General features: G+C 43.2%; 1 protein-coding gene across 1 annotated transcript; it reads left to right on the top strand.

The window, feature by feature from the left end:
• Window positions 1-8,855: 8,855 nt before the first annotated feature.
• Window positions 8,856-9,272, top strand: LOC110586823 (CCAAT/enhancer-binding protein gamma-like). Its single transcript, XM_021697115.1, has one exon. It carries the CDS (start codon window positions 8,856-8,858, stop codon window positions 9,270-9,272), a length of 417 nt encoding a protein of 138 aa, XP_021552790.1.
• The last annotated feature ends 1,294 nt before the right edge of the window (window positions 9,273-10,566 follow it).

Genomic DNA, 10,566 nt, shown 5'->3' with positions numbered 1-10,566 from the left:
CTTGGCTCTTTCATATTCGTGGTACCTGAATCAAGATGGAAAGCAGATAGTTGAATGGCAAGTTTCAAATAATGTTTCTTCCTGGAAAGTGGGAGTATATATATATATTTTTTGAAGAATCTCTTATTTGCCTCATTTCTGTTGATTACTGAGTAAGAAACCCTCCTCTCTCCTCTTGCTGGGGAACAGAGAGAGAAAAAACTCTGGGAGCTATCCCAAAGGGTGCTGGTATCTCCACGGGCAAAGCCAGGGACTTGATGCCTTCTGCTGGGTGTGTGCCTGGAGAATTTGCCCCACTGGAAAAGGAAAAGGTTCACCTAACAATAGAACTCTGTGTTTCCTGTTAACTTTCTGGAAAAATAGAAACTAATAGCAACCTTGGCTCCTTGAATGCAATACCACAGTACTGCCCACAGCATGGTGGGACAGCATTATTGAGTACCTTTCAGGCTCTTTATGTTGTTAGTGTAAGCAGGCTCAGAAATATAAGGAATATATAAATCAAGGAACACACACACACACACACACAGCTATTCCTTACCACAGCACTGATGAATCTTCTGAGTAGCATAAGGCCCAGAGAAGTGAAATAACTTGTTCAAAATCACACAGCCCTCACAGAGATAGCTGCACAGACTTCCCTGTTTGTTTTTTTCAGGCCTACAATTTAGCCCTGGGTGTTGCTGCTTTTGGCTTTCTTTCCTTTCCATTTTGTTTTGCTCCCAAAAAAGAACCCAAGAAAAAGGATGTTTACGCTAGAGAAACAGAAGAACAGAATTATGTGTTTTCTCCTTTTCCTCGTAGATCTTCAAGTCCAGAAGAGAATTCCGAGTGAGCGAGCAGCAGGGGTGGGAGCCAAGCCTGAAGGCCACACACCAGCGACTCCTGCTTCCAGCCAAAAGTCCTGGTAACCTGTTAGCCTCCTGCCTTCATGGGGCCACAGGGCCAGGCATGCACTCTCAGTCCCGCCCTGAGCCATGCTAGGAGAGGACAAAGACTCGCATTCAGAGGCAAACCTGCTTCAGCCGCACACCCTGGGCAGCTCTTCTGAAGCTAAGCCACCTTCCCCCTTGGAGCCTTCTGTTTCCTGCCTAATTCCAGCCGGCTTCTGTGAAATCAATCAGGTCAAGGTCAAATGGCCAAAGCGGGAAGCCAAACTCAGGGAAGTCGATTTAGAGAACTGAACAGACACCCTCGCTGCCGGCTCACAGTGGTGACTCAGTGGAAATTCTGGAACCAAGAGCCTGACCTAAATGTTTGTGGTTTAAAAAGAAGGGAACGGATGCTCTTGAAATTGGCAGAGAATGAATAAAGGCCTGGCTGATGAATGAGTGAATGAGTGAATGAAGGGAAGGATGGGCCCTTCACCCTGCTGAGCGGCTCTGAAGGAATAGGAGGAAAGAGCTCTCAGCAGTGTGTTGGTTGGAGGATGCTAAAAAGTACGTGCTGGAGTCCTCAGGGAAACCCGGCGGTGGCATTTCCTCCCTCTGCACCCTGCATGCTTGGCCCAAGCCCGTTGGTTGGTTTCTGACTTTGACGGAGGAGGAAATCCTAAGCAGACGGACGGGGAGGGCTCTTGGCTTCCAGCCGTCAGATGACATATAGAAGCCGCTTGAGACGGCAGGAAAACACAGTTGGCTGGCGTCCCTTGGTGAAGTCACAGCGGCTAAAGATAGGCGGTGACCTTTGGTAAGCACCTTGCGGACCGGAAGGAGCCGCACTCCAGGAAGAGGCTGCGGGTGTGGCCGCGCGGAGCCCGCTCACTGCCCTGCACCTGCAGCTCGCAACGGGCGGGGCGCAAGGACACTCGCGGCTCACATTCCCCCCAAATGAGAGCATGGGACCTACAGCTGCTGAGAACCCCGGAGAAGCGAGATAGCCTAGATAACCTCTCACGGGGGACCCACTGGGCTAAGGTGGGGCATTTGGCTCACGAGAGGGCAAAGGAGAACTATCGTTTGGTCCCCTTGTGCCCGCTGGGGCAGGGAAGAGGGGCAGGGAGGGGCACCGGGCAACATCTCCACCTTTTTAAAGTGCAAAGACGCCCTTCAGAAAGTGATACCAAAGTCTAAATTTCTTCAGATGGCCGGTTTGCTTTCCTTCAACACTCCAAGATCACGCATTCCACTGGATCCACATTTATTGGGAATGGTGTCTTAGCCTGGTGATGAGCCAAACAAAGATTGATAGATAGTAACTAACACGGTCATTGCCAGAGTCAGACTTGAGTTTAAGTCCTAATTACAGCTCTCTGCCCTTATTTGGCAAATCTCCTCCATACAATGGGTATGACAACGCCTGCCTCATGAAGTAGACATTGAGACTTAAGGACAGGGGTCACCCTGATGGGGACAGGCTGAGAATGGAGGTGACCTGGGGGAGGGCTGAAGGCCAACATCATCATTCTTGTCTACATTAATTATCACCAAGATAGAAAGGGTTTTTCTCCCTCCCCTGAGGACTGGAGGAAAGGGAACGTAAGGCAGCATCCGTCAGGCTGCCCACAAGGGTCTCCCACTGCAGATGAGTAGCTGTCCCTAAGTCCACTTGTGGGACCAGGATGAAACACAAATGATTGACAGGGACGTGAAGGCAGAAATAACCTTGAATCAGCTCTAATGGATACATTAAAGCCTGAGGCATTTGCAGGCTTCAAACAAGTTCTGTCTTCCACTACTTGGAGCAGGACACGGCTGCTTACAACACACCAGTGTGTAGTGGCTGAGAAGTGTGGTTTGTCCCACTAACTGCACATTCCCAAATGGTCAGGGCCCTCAGGGAAGAACAGGACAGGGCAAGGCCCCAAACCAGGAGGCAGCATAAGGTCACTGCCTGGTGCCTGTAGGCTGGGGGAGAGAGGATCTCAGGTAGGGAGGCGAAAAAGGGAAATCCAGGCCAAGTGCAACTTCTGACATTCTTCTCCAGACTCTGGCTGTCAGTACATTCCTACAAGCTGAAGGGTGGAGGAGGGCGGCTGGGGTCAGAGGCCTCCTTGGAGCCATTGGCCAGCGTCTGGTGCATAGTATGTGCTCAGGAAATGTGTGTTGGAGGAAGAATTGCCTGGCAGTCAGCTGGAGGTTGATTGTTGCCAATCTCCTTCCTCTCCTTCTTTCCTCTCTTCATCTTTCCTGCAAAGGAGGGAAGCGGCTGGTGTGCTAGTCCCTAAGTAGGAGAGTCCCTTTTCCTCATTTTAATTGTTATGAACTATATGTTCAGAAACCTAAGGCTGCTTTACTAAGAGGCAGGCCCGGGTTGGCCAGGTGTGCACCAAACAGAAGATGTGCAGAAAGGGAAAAGCTGGATGGATTTATTGCAGAAGTCCTGGACCCACCTGAGGGATCAGATGCTGGCACAGCCTGTGGCCTGTGGGTGAGGGGATGAAGCCCTGGTCCCGAAGAGCCTACAGAATCAATGCAACCATAAGCAAAGTGGTGAGACCAAGTGTGAACGTGGAGATTTCAGTATTTCATCCTCAGGACAGTCAGTGGAGGGACCAACTATTGTTAGTCCTATTTTACATATGAAGAAATTGAGTTAGGCCAGGTCAGGCAGCTAAGAATCACAAAGCCCTGATTTCAATGCTTCCCAAAGTAAGTCCCTGGATTGCCCATCCCAGGATCGCCTGGGGAGTTTGTTAAAACTAATTCCAGGCCCCCAGGCTTGTTCAAGGATGGGGCTGAGGAGGAATCCTGAGGTGCCATTCCTCTGGCTGCAGCTGGGGCAATTGCTAAATGCTTCCCCAAGATGCCCTATGGCTCGTGTCCCAGCTCTAATGGATGTTGAGATTCAATTTCCTTTCAAAGAGGCTTTAAAGGAGGGAGAGCAAGTTGAGAAATTTGCTTCTTGAGCAGAAAAAGATTCATGAAAAGGAACTAATTCCAACAATGACCTGTCAAGTCCAGGTCCTTTAGTATGTGTGTTGGGTGGCCCCTTTCTAAATAGATATGTTATAGTCCAATGTACCTGCCATTCCTCTGTTGACCCTAAATGCAAACAGGTAAGTTAGTGGGCCAATGGCCCAAAGCAGACTTCATGGGACCTCAGTTTCACTTCTGTCCTGATTCCATTTCACTAAACAATTAAATAGGGGATTCCTAATCTCGATCATGGAGTTTCTGTATTAATCAGGATTCCTTAGTCTGTATAACTAGTGGAAAAACCTTGTCTCAAACAGGCTTAAATAATAATGGAAATATATTCTCCTCCAACACAAGGGGCTCAGAGTAGGTCTTCAGAGCTGGTTAATTCAGTGGCTCCACAATGTCAAAACAGACCAGGTTCCCTCTGTCCAGCCATCCCCAATGTTGGCTTCATCCCCACACTGGTGGCTAGATGGGCTGCAGCAGCCCAGGCGTCACAGATCCACAATTTCTGTATGAGAGAGCAGATTTCCCAGAAGCCATCCACACAGTCTCCTCCGGTCTCAGACTAACCAGCCTAACAAACCCAGCTTAAAGCAGCCATTGAGGGAGAGGGGGTTGGGGAGAGCTGCTATTGCTTAGACCTCCCAGGATCTCCCCTCTGGACTAGGGCCCAAGGTGTACCTGGGGCCTCCCCTGAAACATGAATAGATGAGGATAGATATCTTCCACAAAATCAGGATTCTGCTCGGCAGGAAGACAGGTGAGTGAAGGAAACAGATGTTGAACAAGCAACTAATTGTGACAGCTACAGAGCCTTTCCCAGAAGAGAGCTGGTTTGGAGAAGTGACTTATGTGTAGCTAATTGCAAGGCTATCTATTACCCTAAGTAAGAGGACAGGTCCACTAATCCAAATGAAGGCTGAAATTAAGCTCCCTCTGTTCTCTGCTCCTCTTGCTTACTTCCCATCCTGGAATGAGCCCTCTGGAAGCAGACACAAGGCAGCAGTTAGGGAGGGAAATAGAACATCAGTGGGAAACACAGAAATCTACCTTTTGTCCATATCTCACCAGTTCTTTCCAGGGGATACCCATATCCTATGTTCTCCCTACAAGGTAAACCTTTGAGATCTCTAAAAAATAAGGTGATCTTCATGGAACCTAGAGCTTCTTTCTACTGTAGAAAACCAAGCAGAGTGCCTTGGACATACAGATACTCAACAAATATTTGTTGAATGAGTAAGTGAGTAGGTGGAGGGGTGCACGGGATGTTTGATTAGCATATAAAATAAAATAAATAAATAAAATCTTAAAAAAAAAGAAAATATTTACTTTTGGTGACAGATTTATACATATAAAAAACTAAGTTGAGATTTAAAAAAATATCGATATGGGAACTGAATGAAACTAACTATGAAACATTGTTACACTGGTGGGATTCTCATTATTACATTGTGTGGAAGAATGAAGTTTGGCTACATTTTATCTATCTATCTATCTATCTATCTATCTATCTATCATCTATCTATCTATCTGGCTTAAAATGAAAGGAATTTATTTTTTTCACAGTTTCAGAAGTGTGTGTGTGCGTGTGCACAAACACTCACACACATACATATATATATACACATTCATGTCGCTGTGCAACAATTTTAGATAAATTTTTGACTGAGGTATAACTACTACAGAAAAGTGCACAAATCCTAAACTCACACCTCAGTGAATTTTCACCAAATGAACATGCCTATGTAATCCAAATTAGGATCTGAAATCACAATATTATCAATACCCAAAGAAACCCTCCATGTGCCCCTCCCAGTCACTACCCACCTCCAAAATGTAACCATGATCTTATTTCTACTGCCATAGAAGTAAATTTGCCTGTTTTTGAACTTTATGTGAATAGAATTATTTAGTATGTCCTTTTTTGTGTTTCATTTCTTTGGTTCAAAGTCAAGTTTGAGAGATTCCTCCATGTTGTGGTAACAAGGGCTTTTTCTTCTTCATTGCTGGGTAGTGTTCCATTGTATGAATATAGCGCAATTTGTCCATTCTGTTGTTGGTGGATACTTGGTTTGTTTTCAGTTTGGAGCTATAACGAATAATATTTATTAATGAGCTCAATGAATGCTTCTATGAGCATTTTTGTGCATGTCTTTTGGTGCATATTTGTAATGCAAACCCAGATAGAATTGCTGAATCTTAGAGTTTGCATGTTTTCAGTTTCAGTAGATACTATCAGAGAAGTTTTCAAAGTGGTTGTACTAGTTAGTTTACATTCTCACCAGCACTGTATTAGAGTTCAAGTACTTTACATTTGTACCAACTGTTGATATAGTTTGTCTTTTTAATGTTCTGTATGTTGGTGGGTGTGTAATGGAATCTCATTGAAGTTTTATTTTTTTTTTTAAGATTTTATTTATTTATTTGACAGAGAGAGACACAACGAGAGAGGGAACGCAAGCAGGGGGAGAGGGAGAGAGAGAAGCAGGCTTCCCGCTGAGCAGGGAGCGCGATGTGGGGCTTGATCCCAGGACCCTGGGATCATGATCTGAGCCGAAGGCAGACGCTTAATGACTGAGCCACCCAGGCGCCCCTCATTGAAGTTTTAATTTGCACTTCTCTGATGAACAATAAAGTTGAATGCCTTTTCACATGCTTATTAGCCATTTGTGTATCCTTTTTGATGAGGCGCCTGTTCAAGACTTTTACCTCTTTTTTAAAAGCCTACTTTTAGTAGCTTGTCCCTAGTTTGAGAGAGATTTTTTTTTTTACCCCAACCTGAAAAAGAAGAAATCAAGGTATGCTAAGCCTCATTTTTATCGACAAATATGCAAGTGTTAGGAACCTCTTAGTGCACCACCCATTGTTTCTGGAACTTCCTAGAACTTCATCCTTATGAGCAGAGTTTGTGCTTTTCTCAGTATTTTTTTTTAAGTGAACATAAGTATTTCCTTTTCACTTGAGGTGCAATGCCTGGATCTATGAACTCCTGTCTTGCTCAACTAAATTTAAAGAAACTACCATCATTCATCTTTTGTAAGACATTATTAGCTGACTCAAGATGATGCATGCATGGTCTCTGGTTAGAATTCCATCTGGCTGCATTGCCTTTGATTGGGGGTATTTCTCCTAGGGTTGGACGATTTGCTCACTAGGTCATAAAGCTGTCTTCTGCATAATATGGGAAGCTCCTCTTCATACCATGCTTTAAACCAACATATATCTCAGTAGCTGAAATTGCTTGTGAAATCCTGTGAGATACGGAGTTGTTCTAAATATGGTGATTCTGTCCTCTAATCCTGCCGGACATGCCTTTGGCGGCTTCCCTTTCTTTGTGTCCACCCTCTTTGTTACCTGATGGAGTCCGCCATTATATTGTTTGTTGAAAGTCACATCTTTGGTGTGTGGTGCCACGTTTTCTCTCTCCCTCTTTTCACTTTTTATGCCCATTATATATCATCTTCAATAGCTTTAGTGGACTGCCATTTTGTTTTGAAAGGGATCTTGCTCTTTTTTTAAATTTTATTTTTTAAAGATTTTATTTATTTATTTGACAGAGAGAGAGGCAGCAAGAGAGGGAACACAAGCAGGGGGAGTGGGAGAAGGAGAAGCAGGCTTCCCGCTGAACAGGGAGTCCAATGATGCAAGGCTTGATCCCAGGGTCCTGGGATCATGACCCGAACCGAAGGCAGATGCTTAACGACTGAGCCACCCAGGCACCCCGATCTTGTTCTTTTTTAAAGAGCAAGTTTATCTTTTGGCAAACACCAATCTTTTTAGAGTTTTAGGGCCTTTGATGTTAGTTTGTTTGATTTCATGATGCTCTCCTCCCCACACCACAAAACAAGGGTAAAAATTTTACAAGTCATGCTTCCTTTTAATTAATTTGGTTTTGAGAAAAGGCCAAGACATTTGCAATATTACAGCCTAATGCAATGGAAATATCACTTGGGTGGGAGTAACCAGAGGTGATTCTGGTCCCAGCTCTGCTATCAACTAATTATATGATCTGACCTTATTTTTCTGGACCTCAATTTCCTTGTCAGGTAAGTGAAGGAACTGACTCTCTGAGGGTACTTTCAGCTCTAATATTTTAAGTTTCTCTGCAAATGGATGCAGTCACAGTTAAGAAGTCAGGACTATGCATCAGCCACATAGATCTAGTTCATCTTTCTTAAGGTTTTATATTTTTAAAATTTGTATATGAAGACATTCTTATAACAGAATTCAATGTTACTAAATCTCATCATATACACACACACACAAAATACAAAATAATGCAAAGACTGAATAATGGCTTATTTAGACTTAGTAATATTGAACATAACAATAAAAGCAGAGTATAAAAAAAGACTTTGGACAGTCTTTTGGTATTAATTCCAAATTTGATCTACTAATTTATTTTGTATGGAATCATTTAACTGTTGGTGAACATTTCAATCTTAAAATATTTCACTTGAGTTTGTTGAAAATACATTTTAAAATTAGATGGTCTAGTATCACTATTCTTTCCCTTTTTGACAGGTGAGCTTAAAAATATTTTTAAAAGTTCTGGTGTTGTAAATTTCTGAGGACTGGTTACTCTATCAATATGTACTTATTGGGCATTTTCTATATTCCAGGCAAGCATCATGGAGATGTCAAAGACATCACTAAAAAGATGACTATTGTCCTTAGGAAGTGTACAACCTACTTGGACAAATAAGACTTACAGAAATGAAAATGTAAATCACACTAAAAATGTAAATAATAATCAAAGCCCATGATTCCCAGGCATTTTTTTAGAACCTGATAAACTGATTCTAAAGTTCATTGGGGAACCGTAACTCCTCCTCGTGGACTCGTAGGGCCGCTCCTAGTGGAGGCTGCCTGGAGATGGGTAGGCTGGAGGTGCAGGTACATATGAAGATTTTTGGCAGCTTAGTGTGGAAACCATTTGCTCCCCTCGCCCTTATTTCTACCTGTCCTGTGTCAGCAAGGGAAAGTGTCCAAATGAGCAAGAGAGCACAGCAGAACAGTACTCCGGGAAGACGTATTATTCATATTCAGGCTCATGCCAGCAACTTACAGCATCCTCAGCTGGTGCCTGCTGGCCCTGGGGGTGAGGACAAAGCTGTGCCTCCAAGCAAGCAAAGCAAAAAGAGTTCGCCCCTGGATCGCAACAGTGATGAGCATCCTCAACACAGGGAGAGGAAAAACACGGCTGTGAAAAGCAAGCAAAAAGCACAGGATGCACTGCAGAGAGTAAATCAGCTCAAAGAAGAGAATGAATGGCTGGAAGCAAAAATTAAATTGCTGACCAAGGAATTAAGTGTACTGAAAGATTTGTTTCTTGAGCACACACACAACGTTGCAGATAAGATGCAACCCAGTAGCACTGAAAATACAACTTCTGATGATGCAGGATAGTAGACCTCGCTCCTTCCAAACTTCACAACTACTGGTGTGAACGTTAAAGGTGTGACTACCTACCTTCACCCCTCATATCAATGGCCAAACACTGTCCTGTTCTATTATTCAAAGATCCACTGAAGGTTGTTTTCTAGGATGGACACTGAAGACTGGCTAGCTAAAAATGTTAGCCATGTAATTTGAACATCTAGTTTTAAATGATAGGGAATTTTGTGTGTGTGTGTGGAGGGGGAGGGAATAAAACAAATTTTTAAGATAGATGAGGGGGAAAAAAAAGCCCTGGACCTTGATGTTCTTAATGAATTCTTATTTTCCAAGGAAAAAATTAAAAAAAAAATCAACTTCATTGGGAAGGAAAATGGGTAAGAACTGACAAGAAAAAATTGAAAAGCATAACAAACAGTGATTAGGAAGAGGGAGTATTTATACTACCAGTTATCCAGAAGACCTAGTAGACCATTGTCATTATAAAAAGTCTGTAATAATTTGGGATCAAAAGGGTAATAGAAACAGATCCAAGAATATGTATGTGTGTGTATGTAAGTATTCAATATATGATAAAATTGGCATTTTAAATTGGTGGGAAAAGATAATTTCGAATATTGATAAATTCTTTGGAAATAATAGGGACAGATGCTTCATTGTATACATTAAAATAAATCTCAGATGAACCAGAGGTTAACACAGGTAAATACTTATGTCATCTTTGGTGTGGGAAAGGTCTTTTAAAACAGCACATTTAAAGGAAAAGATTATTAGATTTGACTAATAAAAAGCCTAAAATATATTTTATATAGCAAAAAGCCTAGATAATTTTAACCTATAATGATAGAAAAAGATCAGCGGTTGCCTGGGGCCAGGGGTGGAGGAGGGGACTGTCTAGAAACGTGACAATTACAGGGTTCCTGAGAACAACAAGAGAGCTCTCCCCAGGGCGCAAACACACCTTAAATCAGCTTGTGTGCATCTCCTAACCTCCCATTGGCCAAATCAAATCACATGGCCAAAACAGATTTGAGGATTAGAGAAACAGACTCCACGTCTTGACATTAGGCATATACTATGTGGGTAGCTTTTGCTCTCTGCCACGTATTATTTAATAATAAACTTTAAAAACCATGTAAGTGTTCAACAATAGGGAAGTGGTCAAATAAAACGTAACTCAACCATGCAATGGGCAATGCGTGATTTTTGGGGGGGGGGAGGGGCAAAAGGAGAGGGAGAGAGAGAGACTCTTAAGCAGGCTCCGCCCCCAGCCCAGGCCCGTGTGAGACTCCAACTCACAACCCTG

This window comes from Neomonachus schauinslandi, chromosome 8, assembly GCF_002201575.2.
Source record: "Neomonachus schauinslandi chromosome 8, ASM220157v2, whole genome shotgun sequence".
Lineage (NCBI taxonomy): Eukaryota > Metazoa > Chordata > Mammalia > Carnivora > Phocidae > Neomonachus > Neomonachus schauinslandi.
The sequence above is the reverse complement of the archived record's forward strand: the minus strand, read 5'-3'. Positions and strand labels throughout refer to the sequence as shown.

Excerpts from the sequence above, each read along its gene's own strand:
- LOC110586823 (XM_021697115.1), top strand. The coding sequence starts at position 8,856 with ATGAGCAAGAGAGCACAGCAGAACAGTACTCCGGGAAGACGTATTATT.